Below are 17606 nucleotides of genomic sequence, written 5' to 3'. Positions count from 1 at the left end.
GCCAGGGTACTGCAACAACGCTTTGGCTTGGTCGGAGCACCACCGAGCCACCGAGGCACCGAGCAGGCAGCAGCCCTGGAAGTTGCGCCATATCATAGTACCTAGCCTCTTATTTTTATTTATTACTTCTTTGAGAACCTCACAAAACACGATTTCTACGTCACCGTCGTCCGTTCCACGACCTCAATCGGGCAGCCACCGTAGAAAAACGCAACGCGGCCAACGCGTTTCTCGGCCGCTGGTCTTTTGTTTACGTTTCTCAGCTGATCGAATTAGTGTTCATCCGCAAAATATAAACGTTTGTTTCCAAATAATTCTTCAAACAAATGTAATTTGTGCTTTTCAATTAATATCGATTGATGAAAAAGCAAATAATTAAGAAAAAAATACCAGTTTTAGAGTATATGTGAAAACTATATTCCTTGCCCATTGTCTTATGTATGTTGGATGTTCGGCTTCAAATTGGTAGCCATCTTTCATGTTTTCATATGTTGTGGAGGTCATACCGGCCGTATATTTGTTGATACTCATCATTTTATGTTATGTATAGTTGTGTATCTCAGAGCAGGTGATGAAAAATGGCAGCATCAAGGAAACTTCAAGGTATGCCATGTTATTCGCGTAAATTTGGGCAATACATTTTGCTGTAAATTTTGTAGACAATTGTTGCGCATTGGCTTCCGGGGAAAGCTTGTTTTCATTTAATTATTTCAACCTGTTAGAGAACCACATAATCCCATTTAAGCAGGACATTCTTTTAAGCTGAAATGTATTTTCCTCTTATTCATTTCTTTACATTGCTGGCTGACATGATTGGAAAGTTCAAAACTACTTTTCCACTTCCTTGTCCTGTGCATATGTCTATAGTAAAATATTGGGGCTTTTTTGAAAATTTTGACACATTTTGCTTTTTCCTAGCTCTGGTTTCATCTTGCAGCTTAAGATATAAATTGTTAATAAATTCTCTCATCCGCACTTGAATGTAACTCCACATTGTGAACACAAATTTGCACATTATAATTCATGCTTCCATGATAATTCAGACAAAATTATCCTTCAAGGCTGTTTTTGCATTGTAATGCTATGAGAGGGATGGATAAGAAGGGTAATAAAGCATGAAAGGACTTATGATGCTAATAAAAATGTAGGTAGCTGTACTGCGGGTGCCAGGCTTGAGCAGGCATGAATTTTTTATTTAACAGTAGGCGTCCCTCCTCCAAGCACCAATCGCAATGCCGCTGGCTGATAGATAAGGATGGTTTTCACCAGATGGTGATAAGGACAAAATCTCAACACTTCAAAATTTTCATGACTTTTTCACTTATTGTGCAATTATTTCAAAATTATTAAAGCAGGTTGTAAAACATATGAAAAACCTTTAGCTGCTATTATAAATTGAATCATCCTAAAAAGTAGTATATGAAGCACTTCTGATTTCCTAGGCTCCTTCTCCTGTTGCAAAGAAAGTTTTTTGCATTAAGTGACTTATTTTGTTCATGCATGTGCTATATAATTGATTGCAGCCCTGGTCAATAAGTCACTATTTGTCCTGATGATAAAGGTGCTAAAACACAGTTATGATTCATAACTGTGTTTTAGAGCCTTTATCAATGAAGCCCAGACTGTCAAGCAGCAGCATCCATTTTTCCTCTGATGCCAAGCAGCCATTTTTTCTGATGTCCAAATGATAATTTTCATTTGGTTTGTTCGGTTTCAAATGGTTATTTGAATTTCCAGCCATGTGATCCCCTGAGGAGAACTTGAGCACCATTTTCATAGTCACAACCTCTGCTGTAAATATTCCCTGAAGCTTTATCATCACAATATCTGTCCTGACCTCAGGTGAGATAGACCGGTGCCTGAAAAAGGTAACGGAGGGTGTGGAGACGTTCGAGGACATCTGGACCAAGGTGACCCACGCCACCAACAGCAACCAGAAGGAGAAGTATGAGGCCGACCTCAAGAAGGAGATCAAGAAGCTGCAGCGGCTGCGAGACCAGATCAAGACCTGGCAGGCGTCAGCCGAGGTCAAGGACAAGAGCAGCCTCATCGAGCACCGGAAACTCATTGAAACGGTGAGCAAACCCAGTGTGGTGCTTATTGAGCCACAATCTGACCACATCCTCTCTATTCCCTTATACTTCTCTATGTCTTCATCTCTGTCTCTGATCTCTCTCCTCTCCTCATCCCAGTCCCTCCCTCTTTCTCCATTTCTCCTTTTTTATCTCAATCCTTTTGCTCTTTTGTACCTGTCTCATCTTCTCTTCCTCCCTCACACTCTCTTTGTTCTATGCTTCTCCCCTCCACCTCTTCCCTGTCTCTGCCTCACTCGACTCCAGTAACACTCAGTATCCGTCGGCAGCAAATGGAGCGTTTCAAGGGTCTGGAGCGAGAGACCAAGACCAAGGCGTACTCCAAGGAGGGTCTCGGCGCCGCCACCAAGCTGGACCCGGTGCAGAAGGAGCGCGACGAGTGCACCCGGTGGCTTTCAAACAGCATCGAGCAGCTGAACGTGCAGGTGAGGAGGGTGACAGGCTGGCTGGGTGGTTGGATGAACGGGGTACCATTTCTGTGGGTGACAGCTGGTGAGGCACTTTTGCTGAGGCATTCAGCCTCTTTAACAGCAGGTTTCCCTCCCCGAGTTGGAGAACTGAGATGTTCTACATTGGGCGGCGCAAAATAACCTTAGTTGTCGGCGCACCGTAAAGCCCCAATAAACAAACAAACATGTTATATGTTGGACCCTGTGGAGGACTGAAGGGATTTTAGGGGACGAGGTAGAGAAAGGTCGCGGAAATCACGGGACGTTCGAGAGGTTAGTGTAGGGTGCACGTCGGTGTAAAGTGCATCAGGGCCAGCAGGTGTATCGACACAATTTTTACGTCGGATGGAAACACGCAAGGTGCTGGGGAAATACGGAAACTGGGAAGGATCGAGATATAGGAGTTGCGAGAATTACTATTGGTTAGTTATCCTAGGGCGCGGAAGGACGATAGGGAGAGGGAAGGGCTCTCAAAGGTGAAACATCGCCCGCTGTCTTTAGCCGACCCGACCGGCGATTGTTGTATGTGGCTGATGTCGGTTTGGTCGGGCCGGGGAACTGGCGGCGGAATCAATGGGGCCATCGCATGCAGCCGAACTTATTGAATGGATCGCCTGCATGTCGGCGATATTGATTTGTTGAATGTTGGAGTCCCAAAGTTGCATACCGTGAGTCGTAGCGTGTTTCAGAAACATTGATGAAACGATGTCGGTTGAACGTAATCTTCATTCTTTTCCCGCTGGACTATCGTTTAGGTGATATTGCTGAAATGCAATCAACACTTTATGTTGCTTATTCCTACTGCACACAATCGACTTTCACGTTTCTTTTTCTTAGTCCACATTAGCACATTGCTTCAGACGCCTATCACGCTTTGTCCTAGCTTATTTACCGTCGCATTACACTTCCTTCACGTTTTCTCCGCAATTTGTACCTTTTCTGATACTCTCACTGAGTCACACAGTACAAAGGATGGACAGTACAACGCGTAATCACCTGTCCATCCTTTGGACCATAATCAGTAACCGAACATCGGGATGCATCATTCCAAACTATCGATATGTCCCCTTAACCCCAGCAGGCGACTAATATATTTCCCGCTGCGTCTTTCAGATCGACCAGTTCGAGGCGGAGATGGACAGTCTCACCGTGAAACGGAAGCGGGACAAAGACAAGTCGGAGCGGCTGGACCAGCTCAAACACTGGATTGAGAAGCACCGGTTCCACATCAAGAAGCTAGAAACTCTGCTGAGGATGCTGGATAACAATGCGGTCGACATCGAGTCGGTACGTCTGAGAGAAGGGCGACGGGGAGAGGACGGGATGCAATAGAAGGCGGGTTTATGCTGGGTAGATTCCCCGGCCTTTGTTATGAAGGGTCAAAAAAGGGTAATTGTCGAGGGAAGAAGGGTAAGGTGGTAATTCGTGGTGGCCAGTCATTGTAATCGGCGATAACTCTGTCAGGGTAAGATCGTGTCTAGTTCGTATACCAACCGAAATCAAAAGGCACAGAGAGAATCCTAACACTGCTTTGTTGTATGGGCTTGTGGCTTGTTTATTTATGTAAGAAGCGAGCAATCAATACTCTGGAATGGTGGATACGATTGCACGGTATAATGACATCGTGGATTTCCGTTGATTGATACGTGTAATGCTTATGACGTCGGTTCATACGAGTATATCAGCATACCCTTTATCAGACCGATGAGTGTTTTGTTGAGTGCCTATAAAGACTCCTCAGGTTACGATGATACGCTCATGACAAGTTTTGATTCATTTGGTTATTCATCCACTGATGATTGAATGTTCAATATGCATCGATGAACGGTAAATTTTTTTATCGCTAACCGACAGAAAACTTTGTAACTCGCGTGTAATTAAATCAGACCTTGGCTCTATGGGCGTCTGATTCCCTTCTGACATCATGGTAACGCGTCTCCTTATTTTTACATGTAGGCCCTACTTAAACATCATTCATTACCCATGCTCATATTTCGTTACCGTCTGCAGACGAAGGAGAAGATCGTTTTTCAGAGAAGATCCTTATCTATTGGTAACCCACCTATATATCGACTTCTCTTCTTCAGGTGAAAAGAACGCTACATGTACCGTAGAGAAACTGTGGAGTACTACAAAACCGTTGAATACTACATGGAGTTGAACGACGAGTCGAGCCCTTCAGTTCTTATAGACAAACAGATACACAGATGAAACTATTCCGGACCATACTGGTCCATAAAAAACCCTTCACATCATAAAAAACACACACACACAAACACACATACCCATGTTTACACACAGCGTAACCCATGTTTATACCTCATTTTCAGGTGAAAAAGATCCGCGACGACGTGGAGTATTACACCGAGTCAAACCAGGACCCGACGTTTGTGGAGAACGACTTCCTCTACGACGATATCAACATGGACAGCCTCGAGGAGATGTGGTCGGATGTGGTAAGTGAGCGACGACCGGAGTCAGTCCGGGGGTGTAGGAAAAGGGAGATGGCCGGTGTCTGGAATAGCCTGGAGCCGATGATGTGATATTCAGATGTGGTGAGTGAGCGACCGATGTGGACCGATGACGACGGTCAACTTTCCTCGGCTGCACGATTTTTTCATTGACGGCTGCCAGACTAGGAGAGGGAGCTGATCACTGGCTACTTCTCCGAGGGTTATGCTCGACCAAAAGCTTAGAATGGAAAGTAAGGGGAGATGTGGAGTGTGGAGGCGTTGATTAAAGGGTCTTTACAATTTTTTAGCAAATTATTTCCAGGATGTAACCACAAAAGTTAATCAAACGCGCGCAGGCTTGACGTGATGTCTACTCGATGATCGTAAAACTGTGTCATAAGTCTTAACCCTCGCCCATGTAGGGGGGGGGGGGGTTGGTGCAACCCCCCCCTGAGGTTTTTCGGAAATAGTGCAAAAACGGTGGCGCGCAGCGCCGCCAAATTTTGGGTACCTTATGGGGCAAACCTTGCGCATCTTTTGATAAAAAAAATTTGATCGGGTCATGTCAGGTCATGGAGTTATGACGTCACAAAGGGAACAGCCTCCGGCCGGATTTTCACAAACTGAGTGCCAACGCCCGAGGTTTCCTGCCGGTGGTACGGACATCGGTTGATGGATCGTGATGAAACTTGCCATGCATGCTGGGGCAAGTATTGGCTATCATATGGTATAAGAAACTTGACCGGGTCAGGTCTGGTCACGGAGCTATGACGTCACAAGAGGAACAGCGTCCGGTACTATTTTTGAAAAGCGCCCGTACCACTATTTTGCTAATTCTTGTCACCTCAATGGGAATATGCAGCAATATTAGCTTCTATAGGGAGCAAATGGACCTCCCAAATCCAAAAATACAATCAGATTTCAAAAATTTAAATTTTGATTTTTCGAATTTCTGCCGCCGACTGTGACCTTGCCGACTTCCGGCGCTCCCAACGCGCCATTTTTAGAGCTAGGGAAACGAAATACATACCAAACGATAGAGAATTGATCAAGGAACACGATAGTGAAGGTTTCAAGTCGATATCTCCCACCGTTTTGCCGCAATCGCCGCGGAAAGTTGAAAAAAGTCTATTTTTCCGAAAATTTGACCTTTGACCGGTCAAAAGTAGGTCAAATGTTGACTTAGGACCAAAAAATATACCACCAATCGCGAGATCTCGGCGAGAGCAATCCGTTGGTTTTTTCCGCTAAGCTCTACGACGCTCCGTTTTCAAACGCCAAGGGGGGGGGGGGTCGCACCAACCCCCCCCCCTGCATGGGCGAAGGTGGCAGATCGCCGTTTACGGGCGAGGGTTAACTTTCCGTATTTCTCTGTTAGTCTTTGCGTCGAAGCCTCCCAACCTAGTCGCCCGCGACCCCGCAAGTCGCCCGCGACCCCGCAAACCGCTGTAGCTAGTCAGTGGCAGGCGCCGTGTCAGTCGCCCGCCCGCACGTTACGCTCACTAGACCGTGACCGTGATGGTGTGCGGGCGGCTTTCTTTGTTTGAAGACATGCCGCGTGTTCCACTGATAAACCCCATTGTGCGATAGGGTTTTCTAGACCTAGGCTATATTCGAGTGGGCATCGTTTTGTTTGATGCGCCGTGGGTTGGGTACCATGAGGCGATAACGATACCGGGTGAAGTGCGCAGCATATTTAGCCGTGGTGGGTGGACACGCGATACGGCGTTACTGACGCGGTGTGGATAATTTAACCTTCGCCCCAGTGGGGGGGGGGGCATATGTTACCACCCTGTCGCGTTTTTCGCGTGTGAATAAAAAACCGCGGCGCGTAGCGCCGCGCCGCTTGGGGTAGCTTTTGGTACATCAATTTTGGACAATGTGTGAAATTTTTGACCCCAGGTCATGTCAGGTCAGGTCACCAGGTCAAGTTAACTGACCAAGCCTTAAAAAAAGTTTGCAATCATGTCCAGCCTGCAGTGTTTGTCAGAAAGGTTTTAAACTTGGTGGATTGCATGCTGTTATGGGAGCCTACAATTTGTATATCTCGGATTTTTTATATCCGTGACCTAAGGTCAGGTCAGTGGCATGACCTTTCCATTACAAGTCAATGGAGAAAAATGAAAATGCCTCTAGATCCGTGTGTACGCATAGGAACAGTCCAAATATTTCAGAATCACAATGATTTAGTCCACTCGTGATGACCAAGGTGTCATTTTTGCTGATAGCCTCTAGAAAGGTCATCCGAGGTCATTTGAGGCTACAAACAGTTTTTTGCCAATAACTCGCGATTGGAAAGAGATAGAACGCTGGGGATGGTCTCATTGTGTTTGTCTTGTTGAGACGCATCGACTGATATGCAACATGACCTTTTCCGGTCAGGTCATGACCTTGACCTGAGGTCAAATTTTTAAGTTGACCTTTCAAGGTCAAATTATAGTTCATTCGACGCGTCTCGGTGAGGGGAACACGATTCTGGCAAAAGAAATGTCGTGGCTTTTTGTAGTCTAAAGTTATTGTCGAAAAACACTTTTCGTAAAAACAGCTATTTTTGGAGTTTTTGCCCTCTGGAGGCTAAACCGTTGACCTGAGGACAATATTGATAATGACCTTTTCAAAAGAAGAGTTCAAAAGCTATCGATTGCTTTTCCATGCGTTTTTCTAGCTACCATAGTTCCTGAGATAGCGGCATGTTTTCTGAAAAATATAATGACAATTGGCAAATTTTGACCTTTGATGACCTCTGGTGACCCCAATATTGCTCTAAGGTGAAAAATGACCGAAATACTTTCAAACGTACGTATTGAGAGCTATCGACTGCTTTTTACCGCGTCTTTCTAGCCCTCTTAGTTTTTGAGTTAGAGGTGGGTGGTAACATATGCCCCCCCTCACTAGGGCGAAGTTGGCCGAGACCGCCACTGGGGCGCGGGTTAAGACGCCGCCAGGCCGGGAGGTGTAGGTAACTGTTTGGTGACGATAACTGGAGAGGCGACTGTCATGTGAGATAGGCGGCGTCTGGTGGCTGGCATGGACGGATACGAGAGCTATGGACAAAACGGCCGGATACGATATATGATGGGACAGGAACTGATTCGATGTGTATGGATATGTGGCGGAGATAGGACGGCGTGGTTTTAATGTGGGGCTATACAGCTGTGACGGAATACCAGGGTTTTAATATCGGACACGTTTGATTTGGAAAGAGTTGATACGACAAGTCATGGTCTGTTGAGCCGTTATAGCGATGACCGGTGCGATTAGTTTAGTTTGCAAATTGCAGATGTGGTGGGTGGTGTTGACTTAGGGTATACGGGTTGTAAGGGGGCCGTCAACGCGTCATTTAGCCCGAACAAACAAACGGTACCTGACCTCATCTTTCCCTCCCTCAGGTAGGAGTGACGGACGGCACGACGCGCGGCGAGGAGTCGAGCGAGACGCCCACCAACTCCCTCCACTCGGGCTCCTCACCGTCGCCGCTCAACAACAACCACACGCCGGCCGCCGGCGACAGCCACGGCGACGACACGACCACCAGCTCCAAGAGCCGGGCCAACAGAAGGTCTGTGAGCAGGTCAGTCGGGCCTGGCTGAAGGTCTGAAGGTGTTGTACCAACAGAAGGTCTGTGAGCAGGTCAGTCGGGCCTGGCTGAGAGTCTGGAGGTGTTATACCAACAGAAGGTCTGTGAGCAGGTCAGTCGGGCCTGGCTGAAGGTCTGAAGGTGTTATACCAACAGAAGGTCTGTGAGCAGGTCAGTCGGGCCTGGCTGAAGGTCTGAAGGTGTTATACCAACAGAAGGTCTGTGAGCAGGTCAGTCGGGCCTGGCTGAAGGTCTGAAGGTGTTATACCAACAGAAGGTCTGTGAGCAGGTCAGTCGGGCCTGGCTGAAGGTCTGAAGGTGTTATACCAACAGAAGGTCTGTGAGCAGGTCAGTCGGGCCTGGCTGAAGGTCTGAAGGTGTTATACCAACAGAAGGTCTGTGAGCAGGTCAGTCGGGCCTGGCTGAAGGTCTGAAGGTGTTATACCAACAGAAGGTCTGTGAGCAGGTCAGTCGGGCGCCTGGCTGAAGGTCTGAAGGTGTTATACCAACAGAAGGTCTGTGAGCAGGTCACTCGGGCCTGGCTGAGGGTCTGAAGGTGTTATACCAACAGAAGGTCTGTCAGCAGGTCAGTCGGGCCTGGCTGAAGGTCTGAAGGTGTTATACCAACAGAAGGTCTGTGAGCAGGTCAGTCGGGCCTGGCTGAAGGTCTGAAGGTGTTATAACAACAGAAGGTCTGTGAGCAGGTCAGTCGGGCCTGGCTGAAGGTCTGAAGGTGTTATACCAACAGAAGGTCTGTGAGCAGGTCAGTCGGGCGCCTGGCTGAAGGTCTGAAGGTGTTATACCAACAGAAGGTCTGTCAGGTCAGTCGGCCCTGGCTGAAGGTCTGAAGGTGTTATGCCAACAGAAGGTCTGTGAGCAGGTCAGTCGGGCCTAAGGTGTTATACCAACAGAAGGTCTGTGAGCAGGTCAGTCGGGCCTGGCTGAAGGTCTGAAGGGCTGCAGGCGGCCGACTGGGGTCTGACATCTACCGAGGTTCATTAAAGGCCTGCGAGGTCACGTGAGGCCATCTGAGGAGGCCTGTTAGAAAGTCAGTCGGGACCTTGTGTAGACATAGCCTCGGTATAATGAAGAAGCTGTGTGTGATGGATTTGGAAATACGGTGCTGTTATTATTCCCTCATCTTCTTTATTTCGCCCATCTCATATTTCTTCCTCATTATATCGTATGACCTCGCTCGTTTCCTTGGATTTTCTCCCTTCTTGTCTCTTTTCTTATTTCTTGCTTTACTTCGCTTTCTCCTTTCACTGGCACATTTCTCTACTTTCTCTCTTTCTTTCTCTATTCTTCCGTCCGTTCTTAGCTCTGCATATTTTCATCGTCAGCTAACCATCTGCTCCCCTTTTCTTTAGATCGGTATCGGAAGACTCGACAACGCAGAAGGCGAAGCACGGCTCCGGCTCAGCGGCCAAGGCGTTACAAAACTCCTCCCAAACGTCGTCCAGTAAAGCGACAGCAGGTGGGAAGACAGATCGTCGAGATTACGAGAGTAGAATGTAGAAAGATATATTTATTTTAGCGATAATAGGTTACCTGGAACTGGTTTGGGAAATGTATTTTATAATCGGATATGGTTTCATTGACCATTAGTTTCAGATTAGTTCCACGATGTTGCATTTAGTGGCAGGATGTGCAATGTGCATGCTGTCGTAATAAGCGATATTTGTTTCTCAATTTTCTGTTCGAGGTTCTTTATTGATTTAAAGCGGATCTATGCGAGACGAAGCTTTTGAAACTTTGTTAGGCCTAACGATTTTAACATCTTTCAGGCGCGATTTTTTTTTTTGTTGCAATGCCCAGTAACGGTAGTGAGCTGAGCTGACTACTTTGATCGAACCTCGTTCCCTCTAATAATGGCTAACGGTTTAATTCCCTCTGCTGTAAGTTATATCACACCAAACCCCTACCACCTTGTCTCTCCTCCGTGCCCACGATGACGCCGCCTCGTTGTCCCCAGCGTCATCGGCGGCGTCATCGGCACCTTCAGCGCCGTCAGCGGGCTCGTCCCGGTCTCAGTCGACGCCGCTGGCGCCGGCGGTGGGGACCGGGCCGGCCGGCGGCACGGCGCCCAACTTTGCCGCCGTGGCGGCCGCCTCCCAACAGCCCACGGCATCCTCAGGTGGGGAGAAAGGGAGAGGGAAGAGCAATGGAAGACGTATAAGAGGTGTAGAGATTCTCAGGGGACCGCGGAGACGGTGACAGTGGGATGGGTAGAAGTTCTAGCTTTGTGGGAAGTTGCCTGTTTCGGCGTAGTTTTGTGTGATGAACGCCGAGCATTCGCTTATTATGCGCTCGTGCTCGTGCGTCAAAGATGTGCGATGGCGGATCGTTACGATTCAGTAAAGCTGCATGCTGTCTTTTTGTCGAGCTGAATTAAGTCATGTGTCGGCAAAATGGTCGTTAGTTTTTTTCAGCTTTAATGAAATTCTTTTTTATAAATGTTTTGTCTTTTTTTTGTCGTCCTTTCGTATTTGACGAGACGATGAATGTTCAGCTGTGATGATATTAATCTTCTGCTTCTGACAGTATGATCATATGTCTGCCTCCGTTCTTGACGACCGTTTTCCCGCCCCTCAGTGCACATCCTCACCACGACGACGCCGGCGTCGTCGTCGACCACCGTGTCGACCTCGGCGCCGTCGGCCGTCTCGGTACCGTCCTCTCCGGCGCCGGCGGCGACTTCCACCGCCGCCGCGCCGCCCGCCCAGCCGCCGCCGGCGGCGCCCAGTCCCGCGGCGGCGCGGCAGCCGGCCACCCCGGCGGCCCAGACGCCCTCCACGCCGCAGCCGCCGTCACAGCCGCCCCAAACGCCACAGACGGCCCAGGTCAACGGCGAAAAGGTGGGTGTGGGGTGTTTTTTTCCAGTACATAAACAGCAACAAGAAGCGGCTCCAAACACCCAAAATCACGCACATAACAGGTGAAGGTGCGTGGGGGGTGGTGTTGAGAGGGTTATGGGCAGATAGCCGGGGGCGGCTGGGGAAGTTTCCGATAAAAAGTGCGGTGCTTGCCGACTAACGTGGGCAGATGACTTGAGAGCATCTGAACTGGGCCGAAGACAGATTTATGATTTTTCGCCCGCGATACATCCTGGAGTTACGGGGTTCTAGCGTTTTCCAGTTATTCGCGACTTTTTGTGCCAGTGTATTAGTGCCGCCGCGGGGCTGTTCACACCCCTCCTAAGCAGCTTCTGAGAACAATTATGTGGACCAGCCGTCTGACTATAGCCCGGTCCCTCAGCTCGTGTCTTGTTATGTTCTATACTGTCGGTATGTATGTATGCCGCTGGTCGCTCTTCTGGACATCACTAACGCCATTTTCGTGTCGACAGCCGTCGGACCCGGCGGCGTTGAAATCCCTCTCGCAGCAGCTGCAAGACAGAAGCTCACCAGCCGACATCGGCAAATGTAAGGGGACGGTGGGACGCGAAGCCCGTGTAGCCCATGTAGCCTCTGCAGCCCGTGTAGCCTGTGAAGCACGTATAGCCCGTGTAGGATGTGTAGCCTCTCCCTGTGTAGCCCCTGTAGCCTGTGTAGCCCATGTAGCCTGTGAAGCCTCTGTAGCCCATATAGCCTCTCTAGCCCATGTAGCCCATGAAGCCTCTGCAGCCCATGTAGCCCATGTAGCCTCTGCAGCCTATGTAGCCTGTGTAGCCCCTGTAGCCCGTGTAGCCTGTGCAGCCGTCATTCTGCCGGGCTAAGAGGGAGAGAGTCGTGCAGCTAATAGACGCTTAGCACATGGGACTGGGCTATGGCTGGGTTACGAATAGGATGTAGTAATTGTGGACAATCATACGACTGGGCCTGGGTATGACGGAAATTTCGGTTGGAATGGTATGGACCGGTTCGATAGAGTGAGAGCCGACATTTTTATAGTTAAGATGAGTTTTCTGAATTGGTTGCGAACTTTTTATTATGCGAAGCCTCTGTCAGTTTTTTTTTTCGTCCTGATGAACTAAGGTGACCTGCTCCACCAAGCAGTAACTTCGGTTAGTGGTTACCATGCATTCCCTCTCCTTTCCGTTCTAACGTCAATGTTGTGCCTTGTCCTTGGTGTTTGTTTTCAATATCTCGATATTAGGTTTCTAACCATCGTATCTCTTGTTTCCGTGTTGTTACAGCGACGGCGCCGACAAACGAGGCCAACATTCCCGTGTTGCTGAGTGTGGCGCCATTGGGCAGGGTGCCCATGACCAAGGAGCACGACTATCAGTATCAGATGCTCCAGGTCGGTACAGTATGCGAGAGAGGCGGGCTCGAATCCCGTCATGGGAGTGACGGGGTGGAGATTTGACGGGTATTTGTCTTTTTCGGACCAGGATGACGTGTAGTTGGAGGCTTTTGAGTTTGCGACAGTCAAACGCCCATTTAAATCTTTCCTTCCCCGTCAGCAGAACGTTTTGTGACTTGCTTGTCGCGGCCGTCAAATTCAACATTGCAGGGGTTAGAAAAAGTGTCGTGGCATCCCGTTTTACCCGTACATGTAATCATTCGTAAGTCTAGAGACTTGTTATTCGTCCTCTCAGCGCCGGATAGGACCGGCCTGTAGCCCCACGAGGTGAAGCTCCTTGTGGCGGAGGTGGCCGGCGGCCAAAGCCGCGCCCCTCAGCTGCTGCTCCGGTCGCCGGTATACGCTGTCTGCCAGTCGCAGGCGGGCGCCGGCCAGGCAGAGGGACCTGAGCGGAACGTGGGTGTCGGCATCCTCCCTGCAGGCAGACGAGGCAGCGGGCTGCGGGGCACACCCTGCAGTGACGCAGGAGAGTCGCCCTGTGCGCTGGTGAGACCTGTGAACCCTGTACCGCTCTGGCCTGGCGCTGTATGCCCTCTGACTGTCCCGTGTGTCCCGGCAGGCGGCGTTCTACCACATGCCTCATCCGTCAGACTCGGAACGGCTGAGGTCATATCTGCCGCGGAACCCGTACCCCACGCCGCCCTACTACCCCCAGGTTAGTGAGAGAATACCCTACTCTAGGGTCATTTTGGACCCGTGCCCCACGCCGCCCTACTACCCCCAGGTTAGTGAGAGAATACCCTACTCTAGGGTCATAATTTTGAACCCGTACCCCACGCCGCCCTACTACCCCCAGGTCGGTGAGAGAATTATTCCCCAGGTCAGTGAGAATTACCCTACTACCCCTTACGTGACCTACTATCTCAGGTTACTACCCTTGGGTTATAACTACCCTAGTTCAGTTAGAGATACCCTTGACAGGCTGCCACCCCAGGTCAGCAACCCAGGTCAGTTATACCCTGCTACCGCCAAGTCATTAGGAACGCCATCCTTTTCCCTATCGGGATCATTAGTAACCCTACCCCTGCAGCTGGCCAGCTTACGTCAAGTTTCTAGAAACCCTTCTCTCGCGCCTATCGATGACGAACTGTGTTGTGCGTAGACTGTATCTTCTATCACACATGCTACCAATGATCACCACATTAATAGACGATTGTAGAGACGTGCCATTTGAGCATAAGGTCTTTTTACGTAGACCTTTTCGTGTTCTTAATCGATTGCTGAATTGTTTGCGAATGTAGAGACGTGTCAGTTGAGCATAAGGTCTTTTTACGTAGACCTTTGCGTGTTCTTAGTCGATTGCTGAGTTGATTTTCGATTGTGAATATTTTTTTCGTTTGGCGTATGATTGAATTGAACTCCGCTCGCTCAAAATGACGTGCGAACTGTTCACAATGGCTGCAGATGTTATATCTGTGTTTTGTTTAAAAGTTGTGGAATTATCGGTTTGGACACGAATACCGTTTGTGACATAATGATCTTTTTCAGGTGCCGCCACCTGGAAGCGATTCCATCGAGTTTTTTCTCAAGTTGTCAGTTGAGACCCTGTTCTTTATCTTCTATTATATGGAAGGTAAGGAGCGTTTGCTCGTCTGTGCATGAAGGGGCTATTTCCCGTCAAAGGTTAATCCAGCAGTTTTTTTTTCTTGCGTGGGGGGGGGGGGAGGATGGATTGAATCAATAGACAATAGAACCCACCAGACTGGCTAAAGTGTAGCTGGGCGTGGGTTTGAAGGCAAGGTGTGCCTTACGATTTCTGTGGAGGGGGAGGGGATTGAAATCACACTCGGGGCCTTTTTAGTGTCATGACGACCTCATGACCTGCCGCCCTGGAATCTTCCCCTGGTCCCTTCTGTCTGTTTCTCGCTGCAGGCATTTCTCGCTTTAGCTGACCGTGGCGTCTCTCTCTCTGCGTGTTGCCAGGTACGAAGGCGCAGTATCTGGCAGCCAAGGCGCTCAAGAAGCAGTCGTGGAGGTTTCACACCAAGTACATGATGTGGTTCCAGAGGCACGAGGAGCCCAAGGTTATCACCGACGAGTTTGAACAGGTGCGCCGGGGGCGCTAATCGACCACACTGTCCCCGTCCTTAACTGCAACCCTTCTGGACCCTGCCGCCGTGCAAAGGCTAAAACGATTACGTCGGGTCAGAGGTCATCGCCACAGGCCAGAGATTAACTCAACGTAATCGGTTTTGCCTTTGTACGGCAGGTGGTACTATGACTACCGCGATATGGTAATACGTTCTTGAAAATTGCTTGTGGGCTTGCTTTCATTCTGTTAATGCTATCTACTTATTCCAAATCGCTCTGGAAGTTTCCAGTGTTGTCATTTGGTATTGGTTTTGCATCTTGTTTCCACCTACGTTTACCTATCAGAAGAGAAGGGGAATGATAAAACGTCCACTGCCTGTTTTGGTCTAGTGCACCATCAGTGCTCGCTCGGAGGTCATTTTTTATAGCAATTGTGATCAAGCATCAGATAATTTTGTCGCCTGTATGTTTCGTGTCTTAAACATCAGGTCCTCCGTTTCTCTGTTTCGACCCGCTTAAGTGCGCGTGCTCTCAGCTCACCCAGCCCCTCTCCACCCAGGGCACATACGTGTACTTCGACTTCGAAAAGTGGAGCCAGCGCAAGAAAGAGGGCTTCAAGTTCGAATACAAATTCCTTGAGGACAGGGACCTGAACTGAGCGAGACAGAGCGTAAACTGTGAGAGAGCCAGAGTAAACTGAGATACAGATGGTGCGCGCGCGCATATACAAAGAGCGCCGGGTGAGCCGCCGGCGCTCGCGCGCCTGTGCGACTCTCAGGGCGCCCGCCGCGCCGCCGCCGCCGCCTCCGTCCGTGCGCCGCCGGCTGCCGGCCGCCGCGCGCCGCGCCGTCTTTTGTTTGTGTTGTTACTATTACCCACCCGGGCGCGGCGCGCGCGCGCGCGCGCGCGTGCGCTCCGGAGCTTTACAGTGAAGTGTGTCCCGCGCTGGGGACTGCAGCTGTGATATATTTTGGCGGGCGCGCGGTGAGCCGGCGTCCGGCGCCGACCGGGGGGAGCGGCGGTCCGTAGCGGACCGGCGGCGGAACGCTCATCAGCACAGCCGCATTTATAAATAAAACTTGTCCATGTGGTGCGGACTTTCGAGGGTGCGAGGGTGCTAGTTATCGCTTATTTATTCGTCACGATCCTGTTTCCGACTTATTTGGTCGCCTCCATCAGCTAGAAGACGGAGGATCATTAACGATCTTTGATAGGAGCTTGACTATCAGACAAAGTCGTGAGGGACCAATTGGTGCCGGAGTCAGACGCGCTAGTCAGGTAGGGTGGCGCTGGATTTGAAACGAGACTGTGACAAAGTGCTCTACCAGACGGTAAAAGTAAGCCTTTTAGTGAATGCTTCGTCGTTAGGATGAATGACATGCAAATCTGAGACGAAATGTGAGGTGTCAGTCTTGGACTTTCAGGGAAAGAAACGCGTCGTTAGGATGAATGACATGCAAATCTGAGACGAAATGTGAGGTGTCAGTCTTGGACTTTCAGGGAAAGAAACGCGAGAAATGACCATGCAAGATGGATCAGGGCGAGACATGGCTATAATTGCAATGGCATGACGGCAGGGGCAATGCGGCGGACAGAACAACGCCGGTACTGTGAGAACCAGCGCAGATTGGGTCCCTCAACGTCGAGGTGAGAGGTGAGGCGATCCTCGTCCCAGATGGCGCGACGGTGGCAGGTCAGGATCCAGCTGCATCGGGGCCCTGTTTTGCGGCACGCCGCTAGCGGTTATTAGCGCGTCACGAGAGCTGACGTAGGTTGTGGTCAAGTCATGCGACGGGGGCTTAGTCACGGTTTCTATGAGCTCTCCAATAGCGTCATCTCAGTAATCGTGTTTTTTTCAGCGTCCGACTTCGAAAAATGTCACTATGGATACAGGAATCGCCATCGGCGCTGGTTGCCGCTAACAACGTGCCTTGAAACAGAGCACAGGTATTGCAATTTCGTTATAAATGTTTTTATTGTGTCAGGGATAGTTTCTGGACGTGAGGCCTTTTTAGAGCGCAATGAGGGCGATGGAGTCTACATAAAGGTTGATTGTGCTGGCAGGTAAATCTACGAATAACACGGATCAAAGTGACTGACGGTCGCATCATATACTGTGGCCGGTACGGATGAGAGAACAGACTATCAAATATTGTCGGCCTCAGCGTTCAAATAAGTCTTATTTTTTTTTTTACACAGCCGTGTTCGAAGGGTCAATCCAGCGAAGAGCACGAACCACTCAGAGTTGTGAAAATCGGGGGAAGTCCCGCGACTGCGCTGAAAACTCCCAAGCTCTCCGAACAGGTTCTCCGGTCGCCTCCAAGCCTGAGGCCTGTTTCACTAAAAACTTGCGATTACAAGTGTTGGAACTTTACAATTCATAAGTATTTTTGCAAACTATGTAAAATCGGGTTTCACTAAACTTCATCACCAGCGGCACCTCCGATAAAAAGAGTTGGTAAATAAACTTGTAAACAATAAAATTGTTTTTAATCAAGAACTTTAACATGTTACAGATATTGCTTCTTTTTATCAAACTATGTCTAGTTTTCATGTCAGAAATTGCAGGAATAAATTAAAAATAATGATGCTGTTTCTGAGTGGTATAAATGATAGTTCACAATATCTTATTATTGAAAGAAAATAACACGTAAAACATTTGACAGCAGAAGACTGTTGAATGCAATTATGGCGC

At 49.2% G+C, this 17606-nt stretch overlaps 1 protein-coding gene across 2 annotated transcripts; it reads left to right on the top strand.

Annotated features, from left to right (window-relative positions):
* Positions 1-449: 449 nt before the first annotated feature.
* Positions 450-16001, top strand: LOC122373388 (CCR4-NOT transcription complex subunit 3-like). Of its 2 annotated transcripts, none has more exons than XM_043351380.1 (15): positions 450-603; positions 1843-2075; positions 2363-2518; positions 3656-3829; positions 4873-4998; positions 8385-8554; positions 9943-10049; positions 10548-10709; positions 11168-11430; positions 11922-11997; positions 12711-12817; positions 13440-13535; positions 14369-14453; positions 14804-14928; positions 15471-16001. In XM_043351380.1, exons 1-15 carry the CDS (start codon positions 579-581, stop codon positions 15567-15569), a joined length of 2004 nt encoding a protein of 667 aa, XP_043207315.1. In that variant the 5' UTR covers positions 450-578; the 3' UTR covers positions 15570-16001. The 2 variants fall into 2 exon arrangements, with proteins under 2 accessions (XP_043207315.1, XP_043207314.1); XM_043351379.1 differs by having other exon boundaries at positions 8385-8566.
* The last annotated feature ends 1605 nt before the right edge of the window (positions 16002-17606 follow it).

The sequence above is a fragment of the Amphibalanus amphitrite genome, unplaced genomic scaffold (assembly GCF_019059575.1).
Source record: "Amphibalanus amphitrite isolate SeventyFive unplaced genomic scaffold, NRLGWU_Aamphi_draft 001485F_arrow, whole genome shotgun sequence".
NCBI classification, from domain to species: Eukaryota; Metazoa; Arthropoda; class Thecostraca; order Balanomorpha; family Balanidae; genus Amphibalanus; species Amphibalanus amphitrite.
The sequence above is the reverse complement of the archived record's forward strand: the minus strand, read 5'-3'. Positions and strand labels throughout refer to the sequence as shown.

What these genes read in the sequence shown, in the direction of transcription:
- LOC122373388 (XM_043351379.1), top strand. Translation starts at nt 579, where the DNA reads ATGGCAGCATCAAGGAAACTTCAAG. An exon ending in CCCAGGTCAACGGCGAAAAG is followed by an intron (nt 11,431 to 11,921) that starts GTGGGTGTGGGG and finishes TCGTGTCGACAG; the next exon opens with CCGTCGGACCCGGCGGCGTT. An exon ending in TATCTTCTATTATATGGAAG is followed by an intron (nt 14,454 to 14,803) that starts GTAAGGAGCGTT and finishes GCGTGTTGCCAG; the next exon opens with GTACGAAGGCGCAGTATCTG.